Genomic DNA, 15,023 nt, shown 5'->3' on the forward strand with positions numbered 1-15,023 from the left:
TTTGCTTAAAACATATTTCTACTTAAACTACAACCTTATAGTCTTGGTTTATGTCTATTTTACTTGCAATGCTCTAATTCTCCAAGCTTTCTCCAAGGTCTTAGGTTAAACCTTGGATCCATCTCTACCTCTGAGCCTGTATGCACAAGGCCCTGAGAGCTCTCTGTGCCTGCATTTCCCACACCACCAGTCATCTCAGCCTCCCATTTCCTGCTCTAACTGGAACCTGGGGACACTTCCTCAGTTGTGTCCCTCAGTGGAACCCATGAACAGCATCAGAAACTTTGGAGTTGGATTATGACTGAATTCTTGTGAGGTTTCCTAACAAACCACCATTCTGACTTGAGTTCCCTCTGGTCTGGTGCAGTTCATTAGGAAGCTTTTGTACTACAGTGATGGAGAAATAATTCAAAGAGCTTCTTAGAGATATTTCTTATTCTTTTAAAGGGTGTATTTTATTACTGTTCTCCTTAGAGCAGAGATAATCACAGCATTCTGTGACTGATATTGATCCAGGGTCTCTCCTCGGGAGGTCTGGCCTGCTCAGAGAAGCTGTGCCTGAGGTCTCACCCAGTGTGGACAATCTTGCTCCACACTCCCCAGCCCATCCTGTCTGTCCTCACTCGCCTGGGACCTGCTTTGCTTGGAGAACTGGCTGCACTCGGGAAAAGAGGGGTTTTTCCTTTTTCTGTTTTTGAAGGAATCTGAAAGTTTTAACTTTCCCCACCGAAAACAGACACACTCCTCAGGTGTGTGTCAGCCCAAGGTGCCACCGAGGAGGTTCCCTTTCCCCAAGGCAGTTCCCTGAAAGGAATGTTTGAGGCCTTTGCACTCCTTGGTTCCCAGGACCCTAAGAGACCTTCACCAATTACGTGGATCCATCAACTGGGTACGTCCCCTACTAGGGATCACAACGGAAGACCTCGCCCCACTCTTCAACCTTCCACGCGGCGGTGAGGATCTGGATTCCCCACGAGCTCCCACCCCCGAGGCCCGAGGTGCCATCTGCAAAGTCCAGGAGGCCCTGTCCTCACGACAGGCACACTGTGTTGAGCCCAGCCCACCTCTCCTATTTGTTATACTTGGGAAGGCCCCCCATTTCTACAGGTTGATTTTTCAATGGGATCCACTACTTAGAGAACCTTTAGTAATACTTGAGTGGATCTTTACAAGTAATCAGCCTACAAAGAAAATAACCACTCCTCAGGAAATGATGGCACATTTAATAAAAAAGGCCAGAACTCGCCTCTGCTCTCTTGCTGGCTGTGGGTTCACATGCATATACATGCCATTGGCTACTGAGGATCTGGAGCATTTGCTCCAGACCAACAAAAGCCCCCAGTTCACCCTAGGTAGCTACCCAGGCCAAATTCCCATCCACGTGCCAAAACACAGACTTTTTAATTGAGATTTGGCCTTTAACCTGATCCCAAAATTAATCCAAAGTAGGACACCTCTCAAAGGTCTAACCATTTTTACCGATGGCTCTCCATCATCCTGCAAGTCAGAGATGACTTGGAGGGGTCCCAGCACTCAGGAGTGGGAGTCTGATGTCTGAGTAGTAGAGGGATCCCCACAGATTGCAGAGCTAGTGGATGTGGTTAGAGCCTTTGAGAAGTTCAAGGACCAACCCCTTAATATGGTCACAGATTTGGCCTATGTGGCTGGAATAGCTATGAGGGCTGAGCATGCTTTTCTAAAGGAGGTCTAAAACCAAAATATGCACAAGTTGCTTTCTAAACTAATCCATCTAATTTCCCACAGAAAACGACCTTCCCATGTTATGCACGTGAGGTCACACACCGACCTCCCAGGCGCTGTCTCAGAAGGGAGCAAGAGGGCGGACACATTGGCCAAGGCAGTGGGGAGTGCCAACCTTCCGGACACCTTCGCACAGGTGAAACTCTCCCACTCCCTCTACCACCAAAATGTACCTGCCATCATGAGGACGTTCAAGCTGTCAAAGGATCAGGCAAGGGTGATTGTGGCCACCTGCCCAAATTTCCAGGCCTACCAAATTCCATCAGTGGGCTCTGGGGTTAACCCCTGGGGCCTCAGTAGCTGCCAGTTATGGCAATGTGATGTCACACGCATTTCCTCCTTTGGCAAGCTGAAATATGTCCATGTATCTATTGATACATTCTCTGGAGCAGCGTTTGCATCCGCCCACACAGGAGAAAGTGCCCGCCATACCATTTGGCATTTTCTCCAAGCGTTTGCTACCCTGGGAGTCCCTGACCAAATGAAAACAGATAATGGGCCCACTTATGCCTCCCACAAGTTGAAGTGTTTCTTTGACCAGTGGGGAGTCAAGCACAAGAAGAGCATACCCATTAATCCCACAGGGCAATCCATCGTGGAAAGGACCCACCAGACCATCAAGAGAGTCCTGGATCAGCAGCAGGGAGAAACAGAGTTCATGTCTCTCATTGAGGAACTCCATAAAGCTCTCTACATTTTTAATTTCCTAAACTGTACATCATCAGACACTGACCCACTCCCCCCACCCCCCATCTCCAGCACTTCTCAAACTTGATCCGAGCTAAGGTCACTGAGAAGCTGCCAGTGTTAGTAAAGGGCCCAGAAACACATCAGATTTCTGGGCCTTTCCCATTGATTACCTGGGGAAGGGGTTATGCCTGTGTTTGGCTACCATCTGGCCCCAAATGGCTCCCAGGAATAAACATCAAACCATACTTAGGCCCTGCAAACACCGCCTCCACAAAAAAATAACAACCATACTGAGTCCAACACAGAAACATCCAAGGAGCAGCCCAGCTGTGCATGGAAAAGGAGATGGCGTCGACCACCAGTGCCGATGAAATCCATGGGCCAACAGCTACCAAACACTCATGACCTGACCAGGCCACACAAACCACAGGCCAGACATACATCCGGCCACTGCTGCTGCAAACAAGTTATACCCCAGTTATTCCCAAACCCCTCTCCAAACCCCACCCACCTGCACATTTACCTGCCCCATTTCCTTCTTCCTCTTTTCAATCCTACTTTTATTTCCCTACACCCTTTACCCAACATCTTCCTCAGATTTTTTTTTAAGCAAAGAAAGGTAAATGGACAGGGAGGAGGGAGGAAGACAATCACCTCCCCTTCACCATAAAACTAACAAATTTTGTGTATATTCCCCATCAGATGCCTCATCCCTCTCCAAAGATGAAATTAATCTACTTTGGCGCTGTCCTCACTGCGCCACATGCCCTCAGCTGGGTTGTCCCACAGCCCAGTCATAATGTTTGGGTGACCCTAGCAAGGACACTAAAACAAGATAACTTGGGCCTCTCCACAGGACACTTGCACAACCCATTGTCGACGTGTCCGGGAGGATTGACATTCACGACTGATGATTATAACACCCTCATATGGACCACAACTAAAGATGATTATTGCACCCACTTACGTATCACTGGTAACAGACCCAAACCAGCAGACACCTGGGATGCCTGGACAATTGCATTAATGCCCACGAGACAAGAACCTCCAGTGCTGGACCTGTTAAGGTCAGCAAAGGCTGAATTCTGTGTGAAATTTTACTCTAAGCCTATTTATGGAGATTATGGCTGGATGAAGCCTCAAGAGGTTAAAGTTCTGTCCAGGAAAGATGTAACCTCACTTAAGGCCGTTTATAAGAATCCTGGGAATTGGTGCAATCACACCAGCCCTGCCTTGTCCGTGTCCAATCTAGATTCTAGGTGGCTGCCAAAGGGGGTCTTCTTTATCTGTGGTGAGAGGGCATGGGCCAGGATCCCCCCACACCTTCAAGGGGGTGCCTGCAGCCTTGGCTGCCTTGCAACCCTTACCCCAAACATAACAATTCTTCAAGACTTCAATAATAATTTGACACACAAATTGGCACGCCAAAAAACAATCCTATACAGAATTTGATGAAAACTGCCATTCTCCAATTACCAACTGGAGCAAAGGGAAGAGGGAAGCAGTCTCCCTGTTTTTACCTTGGGTGACCACAGCTAAATCCCTTGGTGAGCTAAATCACCTGAGGCGTTGTCTTAGCAAGCAGGCCAACACAACATCCACCACCCTCAGTGATCTACTCAAAGATGAAGAGACTACCAGGCATGCCACACTGCAAAACTGGGCAGCCATCGATCTCCTGCTCTTAGTCCATGGACGTGGATGTCAAGGGCATGTGCTGCTTCAATTGAACATCTCGCAGTGAATCCATCTCAAAGAGCATCCAGTTGGCAAAAGATCAAGTCCATCAGACCAAGACCGAGGAAAAGATCTGTACTGGTGTGAAAAGCAAAACCAGTGAGACTTCAAGTCAGTAATGCAATTTTTAATAGTGAAGAGAAAAAGGAAAAACAAAATACATGCAATAATAAAAAAAATAAAACCACTGACAGAGTCAGAATACAACCTGATACCCTGTCAGAAAGGGTGTTGGTGCAGTTTTCCTCCAAAGGGTCCAGCGATGATGTGGAAAAAGCCTGGTTCTTCCTCTGGAATCCAGTGGAAAAAGGCCGCCTTTGGCCTTCTAAACGTCAGTTTTTATCTAGGTAGGAAAGGCTTGGCTGGTCCTCATGGCTGGAGCATCTCCCAATGGGATGATGTAATCTTATCAGTTATACAGTAGGACTCAATGGCCCATCAACAGAAGACTTTTCCCACAAAGATAAGGATGATCACCCTTCTCAGATGGCAATAGAATATATATCTTGTATTGTAAACCAGGACAAGATCACAGATGGATTTAACGATTTTCTTGGACAGTGGGGACTCAAGGGTTGGGCACTTTCTTTAGTTAAAGGGGTTTTGTGGATTTTTGTTGTGATTCTTATTGTGTTGTTTATGTTTTCATGTTTTGGACATTGCTTTAAAAAGGCCATTAGAGAAGCTTTTTTAATAAACAAAGGAGACAGAGTTGTGGAGGGTGATGAGCCCTCAGCACGGGAACCCCCTGCGCCCCCATGGAGGAGCGAGGCCTGAGGGCCAAAAGGATCTAAAATACTCCCCAGATATAGGGCTCACAAGCGAGTCCCCTCACAGCTGTGGTGAGAAGAAAGCTACCCCCATCGTGCTCAGTTTCTTCATGTTAACAGCCTGTACCCTGTTGGTCCCTTTCCCTTGTTTTGGTTCTGGACCCACAGACCATTTGCCCTGTTGCTCTGCCCCACCCCCTGCCTTCCCCATATAAACCTGTTTTTCCCCAGTTCGGGGGAGCCCTTGTCCCTGGCACCCTTCACAGAGTGGCCTCCTATAATAAAGCTTCTGCTCTCTGTGGAAATCTATCCCAGGCTCCTGTCCTTTATCCCTGCGTTGCCCGTGAGTGACTTCACAGGAGAGCTGGAAATCACTAGAACTGAAGCCACTCGCCACTAAGTGACGTGCCTGTGCCCCTTGGGATGTCCCCTGCTGGACGCCTCTCCAGGAAGGTCACGGCACCCTGGGAAGAGCTCCACTGGAGCCCCGGACCAGGGCACACAGGGGATGCAGAGATACACCCACAGCCCGTAGGAATCCATGGGGAATGAAGAAATCCACTTGCAGCCCATGGGGATCCCTGGGGGGATGCAGAGATCCCTGCACAGCCCATGGGGATCCATGGAGGATGCAGAGATCCACCCAGAGCCCATTGGGATCCATGGAGGATGCAGAGATCCCTGCACAGCCCATGGGAATCCTTGGGTGATTCAGTGATCCATGCACAGCCCATGGGGGAGATGCCCACGCTGGAGCGCGTGGATGCCTGGTGGAGGCTGTGATCCAGTGCAAGACCCGGTGGAGAGCGGGGCCCCTGCTTCTAGGCTGGAGCAGGGGGAGTCCTTGGAAAACTGCACCCCGTGCAGTGGGAAGAGAGACCCCTGTTGCAGCAGTTTTGGAAGAGCTGTTTGCCCACAGAGGGGGATTCACGTTGCAGCAGGTGCAGTAGGACTGCTGCTCGTGAGAGTGGATGGTGGAGAACTGTCTCCCGTGGGAGGGACCCCACGGTCTCACAGGGGAAGGACTTCTCTTCCAGAGTAGTGGAAGAAACTCTTGGTTGATGAACTGAGCAAAACACCCACACCCTGTCTCCCTGCACTGCTGGTGGGAAGGAAGGAGGCGCTGGGGAGAAAAATGGTGTTTTAAAGGCTTATTTAACTTCTCCTTATCCTCCTCTGATTCTGTTAGTGACAAATTCACTTTGCAAGTTGAGCCTGTTTTGCCCTTGAAATATTGCTCCTGGTCTTTATCTCACTCATTAAGCCTTCATTAACTTTTTTATTCTTTTCCCTCCTTTGCCCAGCTGTGGTAAAGAGGGTGAGTGAGCAACTCTCGGGGGTGCCTGGCATTGGGCCAGAGTCAAACCACAACACCAGGACACACCAAAAAACCCACACAAATTGTCCCAACACCCTTCCCAATCCAGCCCAACTTCACCTCCAGGATGGCTTCAAAGTGCCTCTAAAGTTGTGCATGGCTGGGGGAATGAGGGGGAGAAACACCAGGACCCCCCCCCCCCCCCCCCCCCCCCCACCACCATGTCCCAGGTGCTCCATCTCCATGCCCAGCCAGGAGGAGCAGCAGGGCCAGGGTTGACAGGGCATCCCCCCAGATTTCCCTCACACTGATGACACAGCTAGACAATTGGGAGGCTGCCTCATGCTTTATTGTCCACCAACATCCCACGAGGGAGCAGAAAATCCACCTGCAGATGCTCATTCTAGAGGGTCACAATGGTTCCTTGCTTCCATGAGCTTCTGTCAAGTCACAGTGGAACCTTGGTGCCATATTGTTCCATAGCCTCACAGTGCTGTCCTGGCTTCCATGAGGTCCCTCTGTGACTCACTACAGCCTTGGCTCCATGAGGGTCTCTTATCTTCCATGAGGTCCCTGTGTGACACACTGCAGCCGTGGCTCCATGAGGATCTCCTGGCTTCCATGATGCTCCACTATGTACCAAGGGGCATCCACAGCTCGGCTTTGGAGCCCTGCAAGATCCAAAGATTCCCTCCAAAAAACCACCAGCCCAGGTGACCCCAGGTTATTTGGGCTGAGCTGCCACTCCCCAGGCACCTGCATGGAACCCAAGTGACCATTGTGACTATGGAATCTCATGGAACAAAGTGTCACTTGTAACCCAGCAGGGTGTCATGGAACACAGGCACCACTGGGACATTGCCACTGCTCATGGAACCGAGTGTCCATTGTGGCACAACCAGACCTAATGGAACACAGGAGAACATCGTTACCCAACGGAATCTCATGGAACCGAGTGTCCAGTGTTTCATGGCACAGCTTCATAGAGTGGTGGAGACCACTGTGTAGCAATGGAATATCCTGAATCCAAGGGTCCATTGTGACAAACCTGGGCTTTATGAAACCAAAGACACCACTGTGATGCAATGGAATCTCAGGGATCCAAGGCTTTATTTTGACACAGTGGGGCCGAAGAGGAGACAGCTACCCCTGGGACATTGCCAGCTCTTGTGGAATCCAGTGTCCATTGAGAAACAGGGCAGGTTGAGGAAACATGGGGACTGTTGTGACACAATGGGACCAAAGGTCAATTCTCACAGAGAGGAGCCACATGGAACACAAGGGCCACGGAAATATTGCCAGGCCTAGGAGATACAAGGTTCCATTATTGCACAGCAAGGCCTCACGGGACCGGGGAGAGCACTGTGACACAATGGAATCTCATGGAAGCAAGTGCCCATTGTGACATGGCAGGGCCTCGTGGAACCCATGTGCCAGTGGGACATTGCCAAGGGTCGGGCAAGCAAGGCTCCATTGGGAGCAAGGAAAGTCTCATGGCACCCAGGAGAGACCACTGTGGGGCAACAGATTCTCATGGAACCAAGGCCCCATTGAGACAGCACAGCCTGATGGAAGCCTGGTGCCACTGGGACATCTCCAGCCTTGGAGGAATCAAGTGTCCAGTGTGACACAGCACAGCCTCGTGAATCCCAGGAGAGCACAGTGACGCCATGGAACCTTGAGGAACCAAGGGTCAATTGTGAACACAGCGGGGACTCATGGAAACCAGGAGACCATTGTGATGCAATAGAATCGCATAGAACCAAGTCTGAATTGTCACAAAGATGGGCCTCAGGACAGCATTGTGACACCGTGGAATGTCCTGGAACCAAGTGTCCACTGTTTCACATTGCAACCCCCGAGAGTGCTGGAGAGCATTTTGTCACAATGGGAACAGAGCTGGCTGTGACATCACAGCGTGGCTCTATGACATCACAGTGGGCTGCCTCACACCACAGAGCTTGCTGTGACATCACAGTGCGGCTGTATGAAATCTGCATGACATTGCAGAGTGGCTTGTGACATCACAGGGTGGGTTGTGACAGCACAGAGCAGGGGGCGACATCATAAAATGCACTGTGAAGTCACAGGGCAGGCATTGCCATCATAGAAGGAGGCTCTGTTACATCAGAGAGCAGCTCTGTGATGTCTCAGAGAAGGCTGTGTGACATCACTGAGTGGATTGTGACATCACAGCGCTGACTGTGACATCACACTGAAGGCAGTGGTGACAACACAGAGATGGCTGTGACATCAGAGTCTATCTGAATGACATCAGAGAGAATGCTGTGACATCAAACTTGGCTGTGTCACATCACACATGGCTGTGTGACACCACATTTGCTTCTGTGACATCACAGGAGATGTGTGACATCACAGGGGCTGTGTGACATCACAGGAGATGGGTGAACATCACAGGGGCTGTTGACATCACAGGGGTTGTGTGACATCACAGGTGGCTCTGTGACAGCACAGGGGCTGTGTGAGCTCACTCCAACCCCCCCTCCCAGTTCCCCCCAGAGAAGTCCAATGCTGCTCGTGCACAACGGGGTCCCCCTCTCCCCCCAGGTCCCCCCACCCCTGTCCCTGCAGCCTCCCCCAGAGGATGTTCCACAAGACCGACCCCAGAGCCTGACATGGGGACAGGAGCCCTGGGCCGTGAAGGGTGGCACAGGGAGACCATGAACCCCCCGGCAGTGTCCCCGTGTCCCCCAGGGCCAGAGCCTGGGCCAGGGATCCTTCACCCTGTTACGATGGGTTGAGAGCGCTTAAAAATTCCCTGGCAAGGGACCTGCAAAAACCAGATTTAATATTAAGTGACAGCACAACAAAGTTCCTCTGCAACAATCACTCTGCTCCTGACTGGGGACTTCAGGAACACCAAGGAAACAAAACAACAGCAAAACCTTTTAAACAAAAAACAGTCAACCAAACCAGAAATGAACCAAGAAAGGTCCCTGTGTCCCTCTCTCTCTCTCTCTGTGTGTGTGTGTGTGTGTGTGTGTGTGTGTGTGTGTGACAAAAGGACAGTAAGGGCAAGGATAAAAGGAACATGGCCCAAAAGCTTAACAGAGCTCAAACTTAACAGGACTTAACTTACACCTTAACCTTGACTTACACTTTCAACTTCACAATTTAGCAAAAGAGCAGCCCTCAACAATATTTAACCAAACTTATAACCTATGATATAGCAATTTAACAGAGAAATAACACTTAATAACATTCAACTGAGCTTATAACTTCTATTAAACTTAACAACTTAGGAAAAGAACAACTCTTAGCAGCATTTAACTTTGCTTATACCTCATGACTTAACCTTACTTAACAGGCCTGGCTGACTCAGATACCCAAGGCACTCAAACCCCACAGAGAGCAGCATTTCTGCCACATTTGCCAGAGCACAGGCGCTCGTGCGTGCACACAGACAGAGAGAGTCAGTGCGAGGGACCTGTGAGAAATTCCCCTGGGGGGCAGGGAGATGCTCGCTCCTGATGCTTTGACATCTCCCCAGCCGGTGAAGGGCTGAGCCTGGAGGAGTGGGGGGATCGGCCCAGGCTCCGTCCTTGTTCGGGAATGCCCCGAGTGCAGCAAACAGGAGAGTTCCCAGCTCGGAGACACCCCACTCAGTGGGAGGTCGCTGGCCCAGGAGAGCTCCAAGGGGCTCCTTTTGGAGCGCTATTTTAGGGCCCCAAGAGAGGAGCTTTAGTCACTGCAATCTTTCATCCTGGCTGCACTGGGCGTCGACAGCTTGCTTTGGAAGGGTGAGAACAGGGATGTTGTGCCACTGAGGCAACAAAAACAGTTCCAGGGCTGCTCCTAAAGGAACCTAAAGGCTCCTAAAGGAACCAGGAGCTCGTTGGGCAGCAGCAGTGCCTGGGAGCAGACAGTGTTTGTGATGAGTTCCAGAGGAGCTGAGCCCAGGGGCTGTTGGCCAAGGCTGAGGCCCAAACGAGCATTTCTCAGCTCGCAGGGCGGTCTGGAAAGGTGTGGGGGGGATAATTCACCCCCTCAGTGTGGTCCCAGTCACTCCCAGTATTTCCATGTCTGTGCTCCAAGTGCTGCTCCCAGCCCTGATCCGTGGGATGGGAATGTCCCACTCCCTTCCAGGGCCAGGGTCACTCCTGAGCCAGGTGCGCAGGGCAGGACCTTGCCCGGAGCCCAAGCACTGTCCCACCTGCAGGATCTGTTTCCCCTCAGCCTCTTCCTCCTGTGGCCCCAAGCCCAGCTTGGTGCTGAACAAAGGGGCTGGGCTGGGGTCATCCCCCCGCGGGGGCTGTGCATCCCCTCTGCCCCCTCCCCAAATTCCCTCCTGGGGGCAGCAGGAGCTGGGGCTGGAGCCCTGTGGGGAGGGAAAAGGGAGTGACACAGGGATGGGGGGGTCACACACGCTCTGGGGGGACACACATGGCCTCTAGGGACCCCCCCCTCACCTTCTCCCACAGGGCCAGGAGGATGAACCCCAACACGGAGCCCCCAAACACCAGCAGCATCTCGGGGGGTGGGGTCTGGTGGCAGCACTGGGAATCTGGGGGGGTCATGACTGCCTCAAACCCCAGCCCAGCCCCACAGGCACTCCCAGACCCTTCAAACCACCCAACAGCCCCCAGCTGTGACAAACCTTCAACAACCCCCTGCAGCATAAATGGCCCCAAAAAACACCAAAACCTCCTTCCCATCCCTCCCAAGACCCACCTAAATTCTCTCCAATCCACACAACCCTTTCAGGGCCCCACAACTCCCCCACAACTCCCCCAGAAGGCCCCCAAAGCCACTCCCAGCACCACAAATGCCCCCAACAACCACAAAAGCCTCTCCCAGTCCCCCCAGGATCCCCTACAATCCCTCCCAGCCCCCCATGGCACTGACCAAGACAGGTTGGTGGACAAAACATCCACAGCCCAGAGCAGCTCAGGCACTTCAGCAGCACTTTGGGCACTTTTTTGGGGAAAACCCCACATGCGGAGATCCAGGCCAGGGACTGGGACAGAGAACTGGAATTGTCCTTTGGTTTGGGTGGTCCCAGAACACATAAATCCTCCTGAATATTCCCCTGAATCTCAAATCCCGGTAAAATAATTCAACTTCAGATCTCTTTGCGTAATTCTTTTATTTTTACGCCAGTTCTGGGTGTTTCGATGGGATCAAGATGGAAAGTATTCAGGCAGGAAAAAGTTCTCCAAGACCATCCAGTCTTGCTTGATGCCACCAGAAGAAACAAATGGAAAGAGCAGATGAGGCTTTTTAGGGTGCAAAGTTACAAATCAGGTCTTCCCATTTAATTTCTGATGCCAAAAAAGGGCAGAGTCCTGATGGATGTTGCTGCCCCTGTAATCATCCAGGTGCCTATGGTGATCCAGGAGGATGTGGAGACCACCAGCCAGCTGTCTTCCCAAAGTGGGTCACAGGGAATGTGGGCCACCAGGGCTCTGCCCAGCGTGATTCCTCCAGTGGGGGACGGAGTTGGAGCAGCGCACTAAGCTCTTCCTGCACTCGGGACACTCACAGGGCTTCCCTTACTGGTGTCTCTGTTGGTGTCTGATCAAAGTTCATCTGCAGGAGAAGCTCTTCCCACACTCCCCACACACGTAGGGCCTCACCGTGGTGTGGATACACGGGTGGTTGTGGAGCTTGGAGTTTTGCCTGAAGCCCTTTCCACAGTCAGGACACTCGTAGGGCCTCTCATCGGTGTGTGTCTGGTAGAGCTGGATGAGATGGGAGCTGGAGTAAAACCTCTTCCCACACTCAGAACAGTTGTAGAGCATCTCGCCAGTGTGGATCCTTTGGTGACAGAACAGGCTGGAACGGTTCCTGAATCCCTTCCCACAATCCCCACACTTGTAGGGCCTTTCCCCAGTGTGGATGTTCTGATGTGTGACCAATTGGGTGCGCTCAATGAATCTCTTCCCACAATCCCCACACTTGTAGGACCTTTCCCCATTGTGGGTGTTCTGGTGCTGCATCAGGTGGCAGTTCCTGCTGAAGTTCTTCCCACACTCTGAACACTTGTACAGCTTCTCCCCAGTGTGGATATTTTGGTGACGGATCAGGTTGGAATGGTGCCTGAGTCCCTTCCCACAATCCCCACACTTATAGGGCTGTTCCCCAGTGTGGATGTTCTGGTGGCGGAGCAATTGGGTGCACTGAGTCCCTTCCCACAATCCCCACATTTGTAGAGCCTTTCCCCAGTGTGGTTCCTCTGCTGGCGGATAAGGCTGCTCCTCCATGTGAAGCTCATCCCACACTCCAAGCACTTGTGGGACTTCTCCCCATCATGAAGCTGCTCATGAACCACCAGGTCCGAGCTCCGGCTCCATCTCCGACCCCCTGCCCGGCCCAGGCTAGGTCTTTCCTCCTCAGATCCCCGTGATCTGCGTTTGCAGCCCCTCCTCATGCAGGATCTTCGTGGCTATTCCTCCCCGTTGGATTCCTGTGACGTGGAGCCGCTCCAAATGACCTCTTCCTCGAGGTTTTGCCACGGGGTTTTGTCCTCCATGGTCTCTGTCCTCAGCTCCTTGTCTGGGGGAGGAAGGACAAGGAGAGGATGGGATTTGCCTCCGTGCCAGAGGGAAGGGGAAGGAGAACCCCCCAGCGCGACCCCGGCACGACGGCGTCGGCAGTGGGGTTGTCCTGCAGCTGGGGGCCCTGCTGGGCTGGGAGATGGAGCAGGACAGAGGGGGAAAGGGGCAGTGAATTCCTCCTCACCTGCCTGGTTATCCTGGGGCATCTTCCTCTTCCTCACAGCCTCCTCCTCCTCCATCGGGCCAAGGGTTGGGAATGGGAAATCCTGCTTTGGGCAAAAACAAGGGATGAGCATGTTGTGTTGCGGGTTCTGCCTGCCCAAGTCCACCTCTAGAAGTCCCCGGGCACTGGCACCCATAAAAACCTCCCAAACAGCCAACATTCAGCCCTGGAAATGCCTCCCACCAGCTCCTGGGAATGGTCCCTCTCCTCTGGTGTTCAGGGGTTCCCCCCTGTCCCAGCGCTGGGGCTCACGCTTGTATTGGGGGTCCCCCATCTCCTCGGTCCCTGCACTCCCCAGGCTGCTGGGAGTCCCAGGAATCCACAAAGCTCTCCCCTCTTCCATCTCCCTATTTAGGGATGCTGGGGGTTTTTGGGTCCCACGGTCCCTTCTCCCCCTTATTCTCTGTCTGGGGCGCAGGGGATTCATGGACTCCCCCCTGCCCCTCTCCAGGCTCTTGAGGGTCCCATGAATCTCGGCCCTCCCCCCTCTCTGGGCTCCCCACTTTGGGATCCTGGGGCACACAGGGCTCTGCTCCTCCAGGCTGCCTCTGCCGGCAGCCGCCACCAGGACCCCCCAATGTCCCCCAAGGGGCATTTTCTGCTCAGCTTTGGAGTTCTGCATTCTCCAAACGAACCCACTCCCCCCAGAAAATAAATAAACCATGCTGAGAGGCACTGGGACTATTCTAGGGGCAACTGGGATGCAACTGGGGGCAAGTGAATAATGGTGAGGTAACTGGCAGTGCCTGGAATGACTACGAGATTGTTCAGGGCAACTGGGAGATACTGGGAGTATCTGAGACCATACAGGTGGTGACTGGGATGTAACTAGGAGCAACTGGGAATGTGCTGGGGGAAACCTGGGAGCATGCTGGGGCAACCGGGGGCAAGTGTGAGTGACTGGGGCCCTACTGGCAGAGACCGGCATCATACTGTACTCGTACTGGGAGTGACTGGAACTATGCTAGGGGCAGCTAGGAGAAGTGGGAATACACTGGAGCAAAGTGGGAGGAATGGCAGCAATTGGGACCGTGCTGGGGGCAAATTGCAGCATAATACGGAATGACTGGGAGTGACTGGGCTCATAGCCGGAGGGCAGATGAAACTGGAACCGCACGCGGGGAGCAAGTGGGCTCATACTGGGAGCAGCCGCTTCCGTCCCAAGGACCCCCGATCCCCTTTCCCGGCCATCCCGCCCCTCCAGCCCCAGCACCCCCCGCCGGGATCCCGGGAATCCCAGGGGTCCCCCCCTCTCGGGGTCCCCGCTCTGCCCTTCTGGGGCTCTCCTCTCTCCGGGCTCCCGCTCCAGGAAGCCGCGGCTCTCCTGGGGCTCCCCAAAACCGCTGTCCCCCGCCGATCCCGCCGGTCCCGCGCGGTCCCCACGTGGCCCCGGCAGAGCTCGCAGGGCCCGGCCCGGGAAGCCCAATCCCCACCGCGGGGGGACCCGCATCCCCTCGCCCCCCGCCGGGGCCCTGCCGCCAGCCACCGGGACCCCCAAAAACACCTCCCGGGGACCCCCCGATCGATGTGCCCCCGAGGGGCACCTGCGGCTCCGGAGCCCAGAGAGATCCAAACATCCCCCCCAGGGAACCCCAAACCCAGGGACCCCTCCCGGGATATTTGGGACGAGCTCCCCCTCCCCGGGCACCTGCGGGATGGGGGGCGATGGTCCCGGGGAGGCTGCGAGTTCAGGGAGCTCCGGAGCCGCGCGCTTGATTCGCTCCTTCTCTGCTCCTGCTTCCTGCTGCCGCTCCGCCTCTTCCTCCCTCCTCCTCCTCCTCATTCCCAGTTCCGAAACCGAACTGGGAGGGGATGGGTCAAGGAAAGGGCGGGAACTGTGAGGGAAGGGGCGGGGTCAAGGAAAGGGCGGGAACTGTGAGGGGAAAGGGGCGGGGTCAAGGAAAGGGCGGGAATGCTGAGGGGAAAGGGGCGGGGTCAAGGAAAGGGCGGGAACTGTGAGGGGAAAGGGGCGGGGTCAAGGAAAGGGCGGGAACGCTGAGGGGAAA

The 15,023-nt window shown here is 53.5% G+C and overlaps 1 protein-coding gene across 1 annotated transcript; it reads right to left on the reverse strand.

Moving 5' to 3' along the window:
- Window positions 1–11,822: 11,822 nt before the first annotated feature.
- Window positions 11,823–12,667, reverse strand: LOC134057647 (zinc finger protein 79-like). Its single transcript, XM_062514619.1, has 2 exons — window positions 12,517–12,667; window positions 11,823–12,424 (listed from the first exon to the last, which is right to left on the reverse strand). The coding sequence occupies exons 1-2, from the start codon at window positions 12,665–12,667 to the stop codon at window positions 11,823–11,825; spliced, it is 753 nt and encodes a 250-aa protein (XP_062370603.1).
- Between the last annotated feature and the right edge of the window lie 2,356 nt (window positions 12,668–15,023).

This window comes from Cinclus cinclus, unplaced genomic scaffold, assembly GCF_963662255.1.
Source record: "Cinclus cinclus unplaced genomic scaffold, bCinCin1.1 SCAFFOLD_40, whole genome shotgun sequence".
NCBI classification, from domain to species: Eukaryota; Metazoa; Chordata; class Aves; order Passeriformes; family Cinclidae; genus Cinclus; species Cinclus cinclus.